The 19,497-nt window shown below is 39.8% G+C and overlaps 2 protein-coding genes across 8 annotated transcripts in view; one reads left to right on the top strand and one right to left on the bottom strand.

The window, feature by feature from the left end:
* Window positions 1-10,709, bottom strand: part of SLK (STE20 like kinase) — a 48,642-nt gene extending 37,933 nt beyond the window's left edge. For 2 of the 4 annotated variants that reach the window (XM_040564538.1, XM_040564541.1), the window contains exon 1: window positions 10,258-10,708. In XM_040564538.1, coding sequence (XP_040420472.1) covers window positions 10,258-10,407 — 150 coding nt within the window. In that variant the 5' untranslated portion in view covers window positions 10,408-10,708. Of the gene's footprint in view, window positions 1-10,257 lie in introns of all 4 variants that reach the window. The other 2 variants (XM_040564539.1, XM_040564540.1) reach the window with 2 other exon arrangements.
* Window positions 10,710-10,834: 125 nt separating this feature from the next.
* STN1 (STN1 subunit of CST complex) overlaps window positions 10,835-19,497 on the top strand; it is a 42,410-nt gene continuing 33,747 nt past the window's right edge. The window contains exons 1-2 of one of the 4 annotated variants that reach the window (XM_040564530.1): window positions 10,836-11,039; window positions 15,877-15,949. The gene's annotated coding sequence lies outside the window, so the exon portion shown is untranslated. Of the gene's footprint in view, window positions 11,040-12,600; window positions 12,768-14,587; window positions 14,607-15,876; window positions 15,950-19,497 lie in introns of those variants that run through there. The other 3 variants (XM_040564532.1, XM_040564531.1, XM_040564534.1) reach the window with 3 other exon arrangements.

Raw genomic sequence — 19,497 nt, 5'->3', positions numbered from 1 at the left:
GAATTGAGAGATCCCCAGCAGCCATGGAGGTCACGCGAGTGAGATAAAGAAGGTAGAGAGAAAGATAGTTAAAAATCATTAAAAGAATCAAGCAGTTGGTCTTACAAATATAAAATAAAAAGGTTGGGCCTCTTCAATTCAGACAGGAAAAAAAGCTTAAAGGTGGGGCAGGAACATGACTGAGCTTTCCAAAATTAACAAGGCAGCATACTGAATTGAACACAACCTGACTGACACAAAGGCTCTGAAGGAGATGAGTTTACTGCAACATGCTAATTCTTGCTGAAGCTCTCAACTGAGATTTCTCAATTAAAGTTTTACCTCCTAATTACAAAGCATTAACTCTAGCTGGTAAAGTGCTGCTTAGAAATACAAGTGAAAAGTCATCTTCTGTACTGTGAAATCCAGATGACTGTTAGAGGAAAAACTTTGGATTTCCAGCATAAATCTGCATCCAGAGGGCTATGTCCTACAAGATACAGCACGAATTAATTCCAGTGCAACTTCCTTCGGAACACTGTTTTCTCAGTCACAGTTATGACTAAGTATTTCTAGAGAAAAGACCTAGTTCCCCAAAGTCCTCCTTAAAAGCAAGGGAATCCCAGACGTAAAATGCTGTCCTATTCAGTATCAAAAAAGAAAAGGGACAGACTTCTCTAACTCAATATCAAGCTGGATGGATTAAAGAACGATTCTGCCTTAGCACGGGGAATTCGCCATTGCTTTCATACCAGGTAAAACAATTTTGGTGTAGGCACAACTTAAATTCTCAGGTAATGGCTCCCCTGAAATTGCCGCAGACTACACGGTTGCAATTCCACTCTCAGCTCACCCACTCATTTGGGATTACTGCATTAAGGAAACTTTAGGAAAATTCTTTACAAAAATACTGACCTCCCTTTATTTTGTATCGCCTCCTTCAGTTTCACATACTAAGATTTGGAAAACAGCAACCAACAGACGAATTTAAGACTGCCTCTTGAAGGTAACAGTCAATTAGCCCTCTGTAACACCGAGACTGAGCAAATTTTAAATGCTACTCAATTGATTTAGCTCTTATGGAACAATCCTACTTTTTCACTCCTTCACTTTCTTCTCCATAGAAAGTCAATAAAAATTTAAAATCACATCATAGGAGAGCGTACTTCAGGTAGAAACACTTCCTAAAGCCAAATTTTGGGTTAAACTTGATTCCAGCACTAATCTATTCTTGAGCAATTTATTGCTCTTGGCTACAGGTAATTAAACTAAACAGAAAATGGCTCAGAAATATAAACATAGGTATATAAAGGGGAAAAATGCTCGTGTCTTTCTCCTAGCTTCTAAGTCACCGTTCATGCTTAGCTGTTTTAAATTGCCCTCTCTATATAAACATATGCAATCCCACAGAACATTGCAAATCACTCTTCACCCAGAAGAGTAAAGAAAAGAACAAGAAAAAGAACAAGAAAAATCTATATGCTATGACTTCAAGATTGTAGCTTGCTTTTATGGACATTTCAAAGTGCTTTAAGAAAAAAATGTCCTCTTGAAACCAAATATGATAGTTTATCTAAGTAGTTGCATTAAATATCCAAAGAATCTTCCATTACTATTTATTATGATTTTTTTCTTTAGGTAAATTTTCTGCTGCATTATTTTACTTGTTTTGCATGCATGAGCGTAGTGCATATTCAACAGAATATTAGAAATGTCAATGGAATGTTAACATTTACTGTAATGCCCTGATTTTTAGCTGAAGTACAAATAGCATTGAAGAACAATTTGAGGTAGCCTGCTAGATTTTATCCAACATTACTTAGTTAATTTTTAGTGCCTGTCATCGTTCAAACATTCTGCAAGTACTAGATCTTCTTCATCTATAAAAAGACTCTTCCATTTCTGAGTAGGAAAAAGTGTTTCCACAGAACATATTTGAAAGTTAAAAAAAATTCTCTTAAGCAGTCCATACTGTAATCATATTATAAAGTCATTAAAAGCGAATTAGATAGAGGGAGATAACAATATGTATTTTATACAGGTTTGGAGATGAACTATAAACACTCATTTATCCTTTGTTTTGCTGGCTACTCCACCCAGGTTTGTTGTTTGTCTAACAGCAAATTTCATGCCTTTTCCATCACTGAACACCGAAAGGTGGAACAATCTGGACAGTATCTAATGAAGAGACAGCACAAGCCTCGAAACTGAGTAATTTGGCAGCTACTGTAAAGTAAGAGTACAGGCAGAAGAGTTGAAACAACACGACTGTGGCGATTGAGCTTATAATCTGAATATAATTAAAGGCTATTGGGGGAGCACAAAGAAGCAAAGACCGAAAAAGTATTCATAAATTACACTTCAGCCACCAGGGTCTCCAGGAATGCATTTAAGATCACAAACCGGAAGATTTAATTACATGCTGCCTCTGCTACAGAAATGCAACTGTCATTAAGGAGCGTGATGGTTATAATCTTGTAAGATTCTCAAAACGTGGGTCACGGTCCATGAAATATGTAAGGCCCATTCACAGCTGGGCTTAGTACTGGCAGTAAGTAGGACGAACTGGTAAACAGCTCTAAAGCTTACCTGTAATACAGAAGAGCCAAGCAAATTTTGTATTTATACCATGTACACATCTCAGATGTATGCTAGGCATCGACATACAACAAGGCAGGACTTTGTACACAGATCAGGGAATCATTAAGCCACAGGTGCCATCGAAGTATGTTTGTAATACACACTCAGTGGGTACCATTCTGCAACCTGAATACTGATGTGAATGGCAGAAATATTTCTACTTCCACCTTGGACAGTGTTAAAAGAGAGTGGTAAGGCAACCTGAAAGTTTATAATGCATAGTAGTCACATCAAAGTCTCCTACTTATTCTGGTTCCTTGAGTTTACTCTAAAAAAAACAGTGCTGCTCTCAGAGAATGTAAAAAGACTTAAATCTAGAGACATCAGAGGCCTAGAGAAAAATAATCATTTGATGACTGTTTAAGAATTGCTGCATTCTTACATTGCTACTTACATCTCCTTCAGGAGCTCCAGACAATTTACTGGAAAAGCCTTTCTCAAGACTCAATTTTGGAAGGTTGTGGGGGCAACTTGGCAGAAAAAGGGAGGTTCCTTATGTTTCCTATCATTTTCTGTTTGCACTGGGGAAAATTGTCATTTCAGGTCACAGACAACATCAGAAATTAATAAAACTGCAAGAGAACTATTGAGAAAGAACCCACTTTGGCATCTCACAAGTATTCTCATCACCTACAGTCTGACCCTAAACAAGGGAAATTATGGCAATTTTGTGCCATTTTAAAATTTAAAACAGCCATTTAAAAAATATTACTTCCAGGATGTTTTTCAAATAGTTTAGATTTGTGGTGTTTGTTTTTTTTCTTCCGTTTCTGAATAAGAACCCTAAAGTAGGGACCACAGCAATCACAAATACAAACCTAATAAATTATTCCTTCAGTACTGTTTATGGGGTGGTCAAATCTAGAATTTGGGTGACCACCAAAAGAAACTTGTGAACTACTGCTCTGCAACAATAGCACATACTACTGCCTGGGGGATTGTATTACTGGAGGACTATTTCTCTGCCAAAGATTTAGCTGAAAAGGTTTAACCAATTTGTCTACAAGACCTGTTAAAAACATTACCACATTTTTTTTCAGCTCCTATATCAGAATTATTAGACCATGTGTGACTTAAGCATGAGGAATTATTTCTCCAAGTTTTAGCAGCTTAAAAAAAAAGCTTCATTCTGCAATGTATTTGAAAACATGACGCAGTCACATTTCGCTTATGCCTAAAATCCAAAGAGGTTCTTACTCTCCAGACAAGAAACCAAGCATACAAATAGTTAGCTAGGAGATATGAACTATCAGGTTACATGGAAAAAATAGCAACTTCTATAAACAGATTAAAAAAATCAAATAACAATTTCCTATTTACTTGGAGTTTTAAACAGTTTATATAGCTGTGCTCACACCTTGGAAAAGATGACTGCCTCACTAAGAAGTGGTCATGAGCAATTTATATTTATCCTCCACAAACTTGTGTGCAGCTTTAATTCCGAATGCAACAGACAGACAATACATTAGTCATAAGTTAAGTATTGTGATGCTGGTTTTCAGCCAAGTCACTAAGACGTCCAAAAAGTGAGGCACTTAAAATGTGCATACTTCTTACTTCTTCAGAGTATTTCCTCGCCACAAACTGAATGAAAAGGAGATGTCACTGCCTGCAAATATCCACTTAAAACAAGAAAATTCCTCTCGCTTTACAACCCACAGACAACTTTCTTGCACTACCCATTTCCTCAGAAAACTCAGCGAAAGTGACAATAGGTGTAAAGAGATCTGTAAAGCTTGGGTTTAAACAGTGATATTGCCTTTTCCTTCTCTGGTATCTTCAACGCGCTAGAACTGCAGCAGTGTGACAGTAAAGATAACGCTATAGAGCAGCAGGCAAAATGAAGAAAAGGCTAACTTTGAGCAACTCACCAAGCTGATCAGCCAGACTAAAATCTTTCATCTTCTGTGGATGGCATTCATCTTTTTTTCCATCTAGAGCATATAAAGCAGCTCTAAAACATCCAGGCTACTCTTACGGAAATGACTGATCTCAACAAGCTTTAAGAAAAGCTTTAGCTCTGTTTTATGTGGATTGAATATTTAAAATTTAACATTATCATCTTATACATTACTCTCTTGAGAGTAAATCAGCTCTCCTCCCCTCTCTCCTTTATCTACTAATGCCTCAATGGCTAAACAAAGCAACATGGCATTTAAGTGAATATTATTAATTCAGATCTCTTGAGGACAACTGAACTATTTTACTGCTCTAGTTTAATAAGAGGTCAACTCATATATAGTCAGTTATGAATGAAAATAGATTAGAACAATTAAGTACAGCCAACAACTTTTATCAAGATTGCTGAAAGTTCTGAACCGATTCATTCTTATGTATTAAAGTTTAATTTAAGATATTTTCACCTGCTTAGTCTTTCCATGTCCAGCCTTACTGCAGCCATGCATGAAACTTGAGGTTCCTGAAACACAGTATTTGACTGGAAACACAAGATACAAGATTTCAGATGAACTCAAGCAATGCACTTCTGCATGGACTGCATCTTTAACGTGAAAGGCTTGTGAGTTCCAACAGCTCTAAAATCCTTCTGAACAATTAACTGCTAGTAGAGCTAATGACACTAGGTAAATCAAAAGAAACAGCAGATGAAAAAACCATCAGTGAGTGCTTCAGCTTAGATATTAATTGGTCAAATCTACTCTTGCAAGTGGTAAGTCACAGAAGTGAAAGATAGCCATCCTAGCAAACAGCATGATACATTAGTATCGTAAAGAGAACTTCAAGCTGCAATATCCCACCGTGGCAATGATTTAGACAAATGTGCCTGTAAGGCCACGGAGACTAGGAAATATAAATTCTCCTCGTTCTGCCCTGATTTTGTTTTCAGGACAGACTACTTCAGGTATTTTTTTAATGTTAGAAAATAAGATATGATGCAGCATTAGGCAAAAAGTATTTCTAAGCAGCAACCATTTGTCAGTTCTTTTTTTTTTTAAAGCATTAAAAGGAGTTAAGGCTGGTTAAATGAGGCAGCCAAAATAGTCCAGTCTTATTAAATCGCTATTCAAGAATTGTATGTTTCTGGCTGCTGTAGAAGACATTAAGGCAAAAGCAAGCTCTTCTTAATGTCATACAGTTCCATTAGAGGCAAGTTTTAAATACAGAAACAAAAGCTTAACTTAAATGAAGCTACATCACTAGTTTATTTCATTTAAAGGACATAACATTATCAAAAGTCCTCTTTCATTAGACAGAGCTGAGTTTGTATTGGCTGGTTTTGCAGACAAAGTATAGAGGAATACTTATGCAGCTGTAAATTTTCAGAAGAAAATTCATTTGGTTATGCTGTTCACCCTAACTATAGCTACCAGCTTCTAAAACATTTCTGCTCCTGACTAAAGAGGAAGCAGAGCTGGCTTTTTAACCATGCAGTGGTTAATTGCTGACAGTTGGCAGACTTGTCTTGGTAACTTCAGATGAAATACAAATATTTGACTTTCCAAATTGCCGTAAGAATCTCGCATGCACAATGCTTCCAACATCTAATATTCAGGGTAATAAATGTGATACTATAAATGGGCAGAATATGCCAATTCAAACTAAGAAGCATGAATACAATTCAAAATCAGACAAGTACAAAGGGCTGTCTCAAGAAAACTGGAGAATTTCTATCACACTGTGTATATATACACAATATTTTCCCTGTATACCATATATAGGTACCCTGTTATCTTACACAGTATCCTGCCATGCATATTCTGCCAGTATAGAATGTGTTCCCATAGAAGACCTAAAATTAGTATATTTGTACAGATGGTACCCATAATTATCATAACGATGCACTAAAGACCACAAATTTCTTGGAGGAGTATCCTCCAGCGAAGGGCTCAGAGATCACACCAACAAAACACTACAGAAATGTCTCCTGCAATATAAGGGTCCTTATGTTAGATTAGAGTACAGTATTCATAATACCAAAAAAAAAGGCTGGCAAATTTTACTGAAATACAGTCCCAGCATTTTATTTTCCTTCACATGTTCACTCAGGAAGATATCTGCATTTTAATTAGCTGTGCATCTGTATGATAAAGAGGCTCAGTCAGGAGCTCTAGCAAGAAAGCCCCAGAACACATTAGGCATTTTTAAAGGTCTGTTTTCACACCATCTGAACAGTAACTTCTGTCAATTTAGAAAGCGGCTTAAAGCTGATGAAAGACTTCACACGGTTACTTAAAATGACTATACTTTAACAATTACTTATACTGATTGACCTTAAAGGGATCTGCACTATAGGCACTGAACAGGCATTTGATACAAATAGGGTAATATAACACCCAGGAATGTAACATCATATAATAATGTAACTAAGTTCTAAAGCAAACTGTTTACAATTAACACAAGAAGCCTAAAATTATTCGGGAAACTTCATCATCAAATCAGATGTTTTAATCCTTAAAAAAAAAAAAGGAAAAAGTAGTTGGAGAGCTACCTAACTTCCAGTTGAAGTTGAGATCCCTGCTTCTTCAGTGCCTTTCTGAACCCTGGCAGCCCAACCAGGAGTTCTTGGAAATCCACAAATGGCAATTAAAAAAGATGGGAAAAAAGTCCACAACCAGCAACCTCACCATTCTCTTTCCAAGGGCCATCACCTGATACTGAAGAACCGCAAGAGCCTAGAAATTGAAAAAGGATGAAGAACTACCCCATTATTCATTAACCAAGAGCAAAAAAAGAAAAGAAAACAGCCTAAAAGCGGCCTCTCTGAAGGGGCTGAGAAAGGCAGAAGGAGGAGCCCTGTACAACCACCAACCTTTGCCACGGGCAGCCTGCAGTTACACAGCCCCTCTGATCACAAGAGGGGCTTGCATCAGCAGCTGAAACACTTAGAAGTTTTAAGGACCACTATTTCTAAACATCATTCAGAAGTTAGTGAACACAAATACATCAATTGTCAGGGCCATGCAAGCTTTAGAACATGACAACAAACAGCATCAGAGGAAATAAGCTCTTCTTGTAATTTAGCTAAATAAGTTATAAAAAATAAGCAAGACCCTTGTACTTGATTGGGAAGAAGGGAAATGAATCACAAGCTTTCAATACCCTTAAGGCTTATCTATCACTAGATGCACCTTTTTTTTTTAAGGTAAAAAATATAATCAGCGAGGCTTCATAATACTGCCGGAATCATTTAAAAGTTGCTTTTGAGTTTCTATTTAAATATTTGATACTCTTGTCCAAAAGATGAGTTTACAGCTAAGCCAAATACTTTTCTAGGGAAAATCATAGCATGTAACCTATGTTTTTATTAAAAATCCAAAGTATACAAAGCCTTATTTATCTGGCCATTTATTTTATCCTGCATCTGCCAAGGCTCCAAGAACAAGGACGTTCATACAGCGACTCCTAGGATCTTAATTACAAAGATGTTTTAACCTTTGCAAATCCAGTTTATAGAGTTAAAATATAGTACAACTCTCTGTATCTACTGACAGACTGGCAGTTTCCACTAATTTTCCAGTTCAGGAGTAACTGCAGAAGGGTGTTGTGACATCAGCTTCAGCTAAAAATGCTCTAACCACTTTTTTGGCAGAATTCATATCTGATTAACTATTTACAGGAATTCAAAATGGAGATGATTAAACTCCTGAAGCATGTTCATGAAGTTTTAATGAATGTTTTGATTATTAATATTAAGCAAAGGGACTTCTTTTTGTCAAATGTAAGTGACATTCGGGTTATCTTTTGTTTAAAGAACAAAAACTAACAGTCTCCACAACTTGACAGTTCTGTTCTAATTAACAGTTTTGATTCCAAAATTTGAGTAGGTATTAAAGGGGTTATTATTGCAGTTGCTCAATTGAGGTGTATATCCAAGAAAGAACAATATAACACACCCATGCTTTCAAAACACTTCCTTGCCAAGCATGCTCAGATGCAGGAAAACAAGTACAGTTAGTATCCGAGTGCAATCCTTTTTCCTCAAACTAGATGGAAACAAAATGAATGCTGCTGCATACATGCAGCAAGACTCATTTTTCTAAACAGGATTTTTTTTTTCCCAGGAGTACTGGTACCTGTGCTACATTCTTCAATTTTATTTGTGTAACTGCATGTGTAATTCTGACTACCACAATTTTAAGAGGGTTTAATTTCAAAAACTTCCAGATAAACTGTTTACACTTTGCCATTTCACAATCAGATAAAAACGTCCTATCTAACTTGAAAACCCTCTTGTTGTAGACAAATTGCACTGATAAGCAAAATTTATCGGTTCTCTTGCTCAGACACCTTCCTCTGCAGACTGGGGCTCAGACAGACATGCTAACAGATAAATATGAATTGAGAGGAGGTTTGCAGATGGGAGGGGAAATGCACATGGGGGCGGGGAAAAACACATTTAGTATTGTTTCTTTAAGGCTCCCCCAGTCATCTCTCTGGGACAGCGCATCATAGTCACAAAAAGGGAAACAAATCTCCACTATGAAGTTCAAAGAAATAACCCCAATTCTCTGCAAATGCTCTTAGAAACAACATGATGCTTTTAAATTCACCAAGCTTTACGAGACAACAACTTCAGCCATATTCCCCAATCATTTTAATCAAAAAAATCTACGATCTTCTACACTGATAGGAGGACCACCATCTAGCCCATGTACTACACCAACATCAAAATAAACTTGGTGCTCTTAACATACAAGATGTAGACCACTTCCTAGGGGGAAAAACACCCAGCATTCTGACTTAACTGTGGCAACACGCTTTTGCTCAAATTTACAAGCAGGTAACACCACAACACAACGAAGTCTAAAGTAGTTTATACTGAAAATAGCACAGGTTTCATGAATGCAAGATCTGTACCCAGATTTCATAAAGTCTCAAATGAGACTAAGTCTAAAAATGAACGTTTCTTGACCAGATCAGCTTTTAGAAACACTGCAAATGCTATTGTTTCTCACGCTATTATTTCTAGTCCCCAAATCTGCTCCAGGGTCCCAATTCACAGCAGTTCCCCGATTCTGTCACGCTTATCCTCCATGACATTTGTTCCAAACTATCCCTAAACCAGATGTAGAGCATTAATGACTCCTCAAAAGGAAAAAACAGGTGAAGATTTGTCTGAAAGCTACCGTCTTGTCAAACACTTGCAGCATATCTATTTTATTAGACTATCTCGCTTGAGAAATTGCAGATAATAACCCTTGGAAATGCCACTTGTGCTCATATACTTAAAAGATAAAGAGATCAAACTGCGAAAAGTTGTGAGAAGACGCAGACATCCTGCCACGTAAAGACGGCCTGGGTGACACGAGCTTCAAGTTGTACTCCACAAGGACCACGACAGAAGGCCCATGAAAACCAACCCCGGGAGCACCGTGCGAGGCACGCCACCGGTCAGCTTGACTTCCACGGGCTTCCTTCTGCAGAAAAACTTCAAAAATAAAGCAGCGCAAACTTGACACCTGGCTCAGCCCCTCCGCAGGGCCACGCTCCACACGTGCCCAGCGGCCAGAGCCGAGGCGAGGCGAAGGAGCCAGCACCGGGCAGGGCGGAGCGGGAGGCGGCGGTGACCTCATGGGGCTTTGCTATCTTTAGGCGGGCTTGGAGGCGGCTCGGGGCCGTGCCGGCACCCGGGGCCGCGCCGGTGCCGCCTCAGGGAGCCCCGGCGGGTGGCGGCCGTACCTTGAACACCTTGCCGAAGGCGCCGTCGCCCAGCTCGCCGATGATCTCCCACAGCTCCTCGGGGTTCAGATCCCTCTTGACGTGCTCGTACTGCTTCTTCTTCTTCTCGCCGCCCAGCTTGAAGATCTTGCGAAAGTTAAAGAAGGACATCGCGGCTCCCCCCCCTCACACACCCTCCCCTCACGGGGCCCGCCGCGGGCTGAGGGGAAGGAAACGGCCGAGAGACCCCCTGAGGGGCTGCGCGCTCCCCGCCTAGGGGCCGGCGGCGGGGCGGGGGGCCATGGCGGCGGCAACAAGTTGCCCGGGCGGCACTGGGGGGGAGGTGAGGCTGCTCCCGCTGAAGGGACGGGGGAAGGCGACGCTCCGCTGCTGGGCTCCGCTCCCCGCCCTGGCGCCGAGCGGGGCCGGGCGGCTCCGTTTCCTGCGGGGCGGGGCGGCCCCGGCACCTCCCCCCCCCGGTACCGCCCCCCCACTCCTGCCCCCTCCCTCCTTCTCCTCCTCCTCCCGCCGCCGGCGCGTGCGCGCGCCCCGTGCTCGCTCGCTCGCTCCCCCCCTCCCCTCCCCGCCCCGCCCGCTCCCGGAACCGCCTCGCGCCCCGACCGCCGCTGCCGCCAGCGCGTGCGCGCCCCCCTCCGCTCCTCTGACGCATGCGCAGACGCCACGCCGCCCCCCTCCCTCCATCTCCTCCCAACGACCGCTCGCTGGCAAAGGCGGGTTTTCAACCCCCCCCCGCCCACGTGACGCGGAGAGGGCCAATAGGAGCGCGCCGAGGCCTCCGGCGGGTAAGTTGGTGTCTGGGCCCAAAATGGAGGAGGGCGCCCCCCCCCCTCCTTCCCCCCCACCTCACCTCAGGGCGCGGCTGGCGGTGCGGGGGGGGCTCGTGTCCTCTGAGGGGGCGCCTCCCTCTCCTGCCCCCCGATGTTTTTCCCTACCTGCCCCTCACAGGCCGAGGGGCTTCGTAAAATCGTTAAGGTTGGAAGAGACCTCCAAGATAATCTGGTCCAACCATCACCCAGCCGCCAATGTCACCCACTAAATCGTGTCCCCAAGCACCGCGTCCAACCTTTATGGAGGCCTCGGGCTTTGCAGAGGTTCCTTGAGGCAGAAAAAGGCTGCCCGGGGAGACCTGCTTTTGGGGGGATAGCCACTCTTTGGGGACACTCACTTTTGCCAGCACTGCTTCTCCACCTGCCCCTCATCTGCCACAGCAGTCGTGGCTTGGCGTAGCGTTACGTGCTGTCCCATGAGATTTGATCAGCGGGACAGACTTGATTTGCTGTCCCCGACAACCTTCTCATCCCACAAGTGATTTCTTCATCAGCCCGAAATATGATTGCATTTTAATAGCCACGTTGTCTGTATGCTGCAAAATGTGTGGTGTTCCTTCACACGAAAGCGGGAGGTGTTCCTGTCTCCTGGATAAGATGCAATTAGCAGACATCTTGGAGGCAAAGTTTAGGCTCTGACAGGAGGCAGCAAGCTGATCCTGCAGTTAAGGCAATGATTTGAGACTTAGGAGATCTGGCGATGAGACAAACGCCCTGTGAGAATAATAATGTAACACCATATCCTCTTATGAACCTGAGTGCCTGCAGTTACCATTAATTTAAACCATTCATTAAAAACTTGTAAAGATCAGGCCTCCGGTGTGCATCATTCCTCAGACCATTTTATTAGCATGACAGTAGTTTGCTATCTAATGAGGGATGTTTATGTGTAAACTCAGTAACGCCAATGAGAGCTTGAGATAGACTGGTTGTGGGGATCATGGCAGCCGAGGCAGCCTGCTTGAAAGAAGCGTGATTTTAAGGAATAGAAAGTGCTGGGATGGATCGAGAAGAGGATTTCAGCAAAGGAGTAGTACAGGTGTTTGTAGTAATAAAGGTTCGAACAGTGGTTCAGAGGGAAATAAGGGCGTAGTAGTAGTCTGGAACTGAATTTTCCATCATGTCATAACAGTGACCTTGGTGGGTGAGGTGTGCTGGGGTAGAAGCCTCTTAAGAATATATTGGTGTTGTATGTTAAGTAATTGCTACTGCTAACAGTATTTATAGTGTACAGAAACACACTGTGCTAGGTACTGCCCCCACAGAACAAGAAGATGGCCCCTGTCAGGAAAATCTTATGAGTGAAGTAACAATGTTGTCATAAGTTAATTTCTTTAATCTGCACAAAATCAGTTTCAAGGGTAGGCCTACTCTATGAATAGAGAGCTTCTCAAATACTTTTGCTAACCTAATAGGAGTCCTGATTTGTTGTAGCAATCAGCATTGTTCAAAAATGATCTGGGGCTTTGTGGTTCCTTGGTATTGACAGCTGGGATGCATAATGTGAAACCATTGAGGAGGGTGTTAAAGCCCAGACCATTTACATGTATAAAGCTAATGCCAAGAAACAGCTGCAGTCTAGATGAGCTGTTTTCCTTTCACCTTTATGATCTGACTGGCTGCACCTATGAGCTTCATTTAGAAGTTTCATGTACATAGTTTGGGATTAAATACGATAAGAAAGTAAGTATTTTGATTTTAAATTGGATTTTAAAAGTGCTTTGGGGGCTAATTTGCATCTGGTTGTTTGAACTAATTGATGAGGACAGAGTGGAAAAAAAAAAAAAAGGAATCCAAAAGCCTTAGCATGAAATCCTTGTATCTAGGCAGGATCAGCTTTTCTTTAGCCTCGGGGTTAATGTGACAGGGCAGCGGGGGGTGCGTGCGTGTATGTCAGAGTTTGTAACAGTAACCGGGAATAAATGCAAAACTGAGAAAAGTTCCTGAGCTACAAGTGAAGGAATGTAATTGGGTTTGCTCCCATAAGAGCGATGGCAGTTAGGCGACTGAGATACTAGGGCCGTGTTCTTTCTCAGCTCTACTGATGAACAGTGCAAGCAGTTCGCATACAGCATCTACATAATGTATCGGTTTGCTTTTAACGCGCAAGTGATAAACCAGATTCGCTTGGAGCAGAACAGGGACAGTAGCGTCGTCCTAAGAATGACTGTTGCTAGGTACTGCGGACGTGTTGTTTTGGACTTTTATAAAGATAGTCTACATACCAGGGAGCTTTTAAATCATACAAGGTTGAAAATATACGATGAAAGGCTGGCACAACAAATGAGCAATCAAGCTGATGATAAAGTTTTATTTTAAACTTTTTTTTTTGCTTTTTAAGTGTAATTTGAGGTTCAAACATAGTATCTGAAAATGAGACTAAGCCACAGTTTTCTATTTTTCTCTTATTCTTCTCCTCTGAGTTACAGCTTGCCACTCAATCCTAAAAATAAACTCTTCCAGGTGAAGGCTAAGTTCTAGTAGCAAATCATTCCTGATTTGCATTGACTTCCTGGTATGGAGGAGGCTGTATAAAGCCTGTTGTGTTTTTTTTGTTGTTGTTGTTGTTTCTTTTCTCCTGGTAGCAGGAGTTTTTAGCAACTGTAAATATTTTCAGATGGTAGGGATAAAAAGATAAAAGTGGATTATAAGTATATAGAAGTGTTGTCTTTAGGAATTTAATGCAATGCATTTTGAAAATTCAGTGCTTCCTTAAAATGCCTGAGTAGGCTGATAGTGAAGAACTATCTTAGTTGTACATTGAATAAACCAGCTTGGAAATAGCTGTGACTCTTTACTGCAATCCTTTTCTTCTCTAAAGGTTTAAAAGTCTCCTCCCTACTTTCTGTTGCTAAATGTCACTATCCTTTCCAATTGCTTACACTTGCTACTGTTCCTACCTGCCCCCCTTTAAGTTCTACCTCCATTTTATTTAAACTGCTTTTCTCCAGCTTCTCTTCATTCAAAGTAAATGCACGTTTCAGAAATTTAATTAGAAATGTGTACTTTGCTACGTAAATTGCCCTAAACTGCAGTCCTACTTCCTGTCCTCAGTTCTTTCAAAAATATTTAATGGTATATTTTTATATTGTCTTGACTTTCTGTCCACCCACGCTTTCGCTGATCTCCTCCAATCTTTTTTCTGATGTTTGAGTTCATTGAACTGCTATAAGGTCACGGGTGACTTGTTGGTGGCTAAATCTGAGACGTGCTTCTTGTTTCGTATGCCTTGATCTGTCTGTCACCTTTGGCACTCAACGCTCACTCTTCTGTTTTCTTTACTTGATGCATGTGGTATTTTTGTTGATGTTTTCCAGCTATATAGAGGTGGATTTTCCATAGACTATTTTTTCTGCTTTTTTTCTGTCCCTGGAGTTAACGTTGTCTCTTGTGTAGGATTCTTGTTTCAGTTGTAGACTCTACTCTGTCTCTGAAGTCGTTCCCAAAGTCTGCTGTGCTTCCTGCTGAATCTGACACCTTCTTCTTTGGAGTTCTGGATTCAATGGATGGAACAAAGTTCTGGTACTTTACTTTGTACCACCATAGTTTTACTAATTTTCTGCTTATGAGAGAGTTTTGGTGATTCTCTCATACCTGACCTTTTTCTCTCTTCTCCCATTTCAGCAGACATTTTACTTTCCTACTGTACCTGACTCCTCTATCCTAATGCTCTAATTGATGGTAAATAAGTACTGGAAAAAGTCTTTTATTCCTTTAGGGTGTTAAGAGGGTAGCCTAAATGGCTGTACATTTTTCTCCAAAGAGCCTCAAGTCACAGTACCCATGTGCTGGAAGCATTGCAAGTGGTGACTGCATCATATACAGCGCTCCTTAAGCCCTTCTGCTAAACGGACAGTTGATAGATCTGTAGCTTAGAGATGGGTATTTCTGTTCTGCATTTGAAAATCAGCCTTCTTCATAAAGGAACAGAAAAGGGAGAGGCTTGGTTTTGGACTCAGCGTTTTATGAACTTTTCTGATTTGAGTAACAGCAGTAATTCAGTCATGTTTAGTACAATAGGAAAAATGCGTATAATAGCAGAGGTTAGACACTGAACGAGGAAGTTTTGAGAGTTTACCCATATGATAAGAGCCACAATCAATCTTGTCAATAACCCGGAAACGATGCATTGCATGGCTTCTTGGTTTTGATGCACTTCCGTAGGAAATATGCACTAGGATGCATCCATGGGAAATCTAAGAATTGCCACAGAAACACATGGCATGTGGAAGCTTCAACGGATATTGGTGCTACTTGATGTTTGTAATAAAAAGATCAAGTGTTAAAACGTTAAGAGTAAGATCTTCAAAAAATCTGGGTTTAGTCTAAATTGGCCTAGCTTTTTCAGTAGTCAGTGGGGGAAGGTATCTTCAGAGGGCAATATACCCACTTGACATTCTTATATTTATTACAGTGTTTAATTGTATAAGGTGAGTTGTTCTAGAAATGTGTGACGGGGTTTCTACTTCCAACCTTTGGAGATAATGCTCCCAGCAAACCTTCTGATCTTCTGACAGCAGGCAACACCTCTGGACCGATGACAGAGCAAATATGAATGTTCCCAAGTAATGATGTTTTATAGAATAATAGACTTTATTTGAAATCAAATGTTAGATAAAAAGCAATTATATTAGTCTAGAAATCTTGAATAAGAATCAGATATTTCAATAAATATTATAAGAATATTTCATGACGCATCAGATCAAATGTATTCAAGCTTTAATGTGTTAACTTAATTGAAGTTCTTGCCAAAAAAAAGAAAAAAAAGAAATATTTGTTTTATTGTTTCCAGCTGGTCTGCTTCAAAACCATCTTCAAGGCTGATACTCTGAAACATAGTCAGGCTTGCATATATAATTGGAGGGGTAAGTTGTGCTTTTACATTTACTTGGGTGACAAGCAAAACTATGCCTTGGATTTAATGGGAAATTTTAAAATTATGTAACTTTAAAATTATGTAAATTTATTTAAAATTATGTAGCTGATTGTTTTTATTGATTAATTGACTAATGTAGTTACAAACTTCAAGTTTGAACACTTCTCAGTTTACATTTAATTTGAAAATTCCTATAAAATGAGTTTTGGGTTAGTATTACAACTTATTGTTGCATTGTGGATAGCTGTATTTTTTTAGTACAGTAGCTATTCTAAATTCTTTTACTCCACGTGTTGATGACTATAATAATGTCACAGAACCACGCATGAATAAGTCTACCTAGAGTATTGATTTCTTTTAAAATAATATAAAATCAAAATACTGCTAGCCTTAACAATATTAGTGTCTTCTTTGTAAGCGTTTTTTTCACTTGAGACTATATTTAAAGCAACACTTATTTGATCAAAACTGTACATGAACACGAGGCAAAGTAATTAAAACTTGTAGAGCCCCCATCTGATGGATAATAGAAGCTTTAGTTAAGTCACATGAAAGCGTGCATTACAAATGCTTCACCATGTTTGTCTTTCCTCCAGATGGTAATTAGACCTTTTCCTCTTGCATAGGAGTCACGAGCTGATTTGTTCTTTTTGTTCGTGGCTTTCAAATTTGCATTAGTTCACATAGCAGCTAGGATTAGAAATTTATTAAGGGATAAAGATAGCTTTGCATCTCAGTCAATACTGGCACAAAATATCTGAATAAAAAACCCACATGTATTACTGCTTTTCTTTCTGCAAATCCCGAATTTCATCCTCTGTTTCCCAGGAACCTTTTTCCAGACTGGACATTATGTTCCCGTGTGATGCTGATCACCTCTGGAATCTTAGGACTGAATAACTTGTTCTGCAATATGCAAATAAGTTGTTTGTTTGTTTGGTTTGGCTTTTAATTATTATTATGGCCAGCAACCCAGTGCTGGTTATGTAGTAAGCATAAGCAGGGTCATTATTATGCCTACTACACATATTATAAAAGCATACCGTACTGAAAAGTAGGGAACATTTTGGAAGGAAAAAAAAAAGGGGGCAATCTGACAAAAGGGTAGGACAGAAAGCCACTGATTGTTTAGTAGTATCGAAGTAAGAGACATTGCAGTGGGATAATGTTGGAAACATATCTGTTATCAAAAAGAGCAAATAACTTTTAAATGTGAGATCATTAATGCAAAGCTAGGCTTTAAAATGTAAACTGTTACTGAGAAAAGTGTAGTTTTTCACTCAAAAAGTCATTTTTACATTGCATCCACGTTTAACACAGTTTATGCATGTATTATGTTCTGCTATTTTTATCTAGATTTTTATAAACTGTAGTATAATTCTGTTTTGTGGGGCAAAAAATACTGTAAGTTGTAAAATATGATTTGGTTTTCTGTAGGTTCTCTTCTTGGTGTTACAGCTGCACACACTGCTGCTGTCATGTGTAGATTGTTCAGGCAAACAACAGCTATTGTGTGTTCGACAATAGCATACACAAACTTCGGATGCTGGGACCTACTTATGAGAAAACAGAGCATTGTGATGGGATTCGCTTTGTATCTCAAGTTCCCCCAAATCCCCAAAATTCTTTTTTTTTTTTTTTTTTTTTTTTTTGGACAGAAGAGACCTTTAATCTCACATCCACAGAATTATATTGTATAGTATTCCATGAGATATTTATGAATTAAACCAAAAAAGTCCATTACACTGATTTGAACTGAATTTTCTGTAGCAGAGACACATAATATTACCAATGGAAAAAATAATTCCAGCAGCTTGTGGCTGAGCTATAATCTAGTGTTCTGGGTGCAGTATACAGGAGCAACTGACTTTCGGAAGCCTGAGGCAGGGTGTGGCATCTATTGAAATACAATTAAGGAAATACTTTAATCTGTTTATAAAAGGATGTTTTGTCTGTCTTTTTTTTTCCCCACATACCGCAAAGTCAGAAATAGTAACGACTTTATCATATGGTAACTGCGACAGTGATTCATGCAAGGAATATAAGGAGTTGCAGCCACAGGATTCAGCAAGGTATTTTCTTTCAGGATTCTTGGTAGTGTTCTGTCCATTTGGTGACCTCCTACTGGATTCAGAAAAAGGTTTTATTGAAGGTAGGCAAAAATCATTTCTAGCAAAGCAGTTTAGCCTTCTTTGCTCTATAGGGAGGTAAGCTACTAAGAAGACATTCGTACTGCAGGCAAGGAGTTCCCGTGCAGTTTTTGGTTTGTTCTGTATGGGACTGGTGTCCTGTATCAGCTCTCAGTGATGAAATACGGAAAGAGCTCAGAGGGAGGACCTGTAAAATACTCATTATTTCAGAACATCCTTTGAGAATTGCAAAAATTGCTAACCCAAAATTTGATAGGGGACAGACAAAGTCTGTGGATTTTTAACAGCTCCGAGTAGAATGTAGCAGCTGAGATAAGGAATAATGAGCCAGATTTCTTAGCTGAGAATAAACTACTCTTCAAATCATTCAGAGTTCATAGAGCAGAGTGTAAGAGATGGTGCAGGACAATTTGTCTTAAGGAATCAAGAAATATCTGCACACCTTTGATATTTCTATCTGTGTCTCCCTAGCGTGAGCATCCAAAGAATCAGAGAAGATCAAATCGGTTTTCTTTACCTAATAAAACTTTTTGTAGTTCTGTTGTGACTCAGAAATCCTGTGCTTGATTTCAGGTATAGAAGTTCTAGTCCTCAGAAAGGTGGCACAGTTGCAAAAGAAATTCAGAGGCTTGATGACTGGGAATTGCAGCGTCTTTGATGCTGAAAACAACACTTTGGATACTTTTTCTAGACAATGGCCGAGAGGACAAATAGCCTCTACAAGGAGCATTAGAAAAATATAACCAAACTTTGTTCTTACATGTGTTGATAGTTTGAAATTCTCCCAGTAAGAGAGAATGCTGTAATAATAAATACAGTCTCAATGCTTCTTTTTTTCCATGCTGCCTTTCAGTTGCATGGGGTTATCTTCAGTAGCATCTAAACATTTTTCTGCAAGAAGTTCCTTCAGACCAGGAAGCATCACGAGTTTTTATTTGGAGGAGAAAACGAATAATTTTGTAGAATTGCATACAAAGGGAGAAAAAACGAAACAAAACCCAAAACTGTAGCCAGTCTAGAAATGAAAGTCAGCGTCAACTTAATTTTATTATCTTTCTAACCATTGTAAAAGTCCTAAAGAGCTCCAAATGTAATCTCAGCCTCTAGTTATGCTCACAGACTATGTGATGATCCTACTTGTGTCTGAAACTTCAAAGTTATTCTGCCTTGAATTATTTTGTGTATATCAACAACAGTCTTAGTTGGAGACCACGTTTCAAGCACAGCCTCAGTTTGCAAGGGTTTGTTCTGATATAGTTAAAAGATTTACTTGTACAGCAAAGAAAAACTTTAATTGAATTCAGAACTTTAAACAGGTCTGCCATAATCTAATGCTTTGGTATGCTCTGTGAATATTTTGAAAACTTTTTAACACATCCGTGCACCT

Source organism: Cygnus olor, chromosome 7, assembly GCF_009769625.2.
Source record: "Cygnus olor isolate bCygOlo1 chromosome 7, bCygOlo1.pri.v2, whole genome shotgun sequence".
Lineage (NCBI taxonomy): Eukaryota > Metazoa > Chordata > Aves > Anseriformes > Anatidae > Cygnus > Cygnus olor.
The sequence above is the reverse complement of the archived record's forward strand: the minus strand, read 5'-3'. Positions and strand labels throughout refer to the sequence as shown.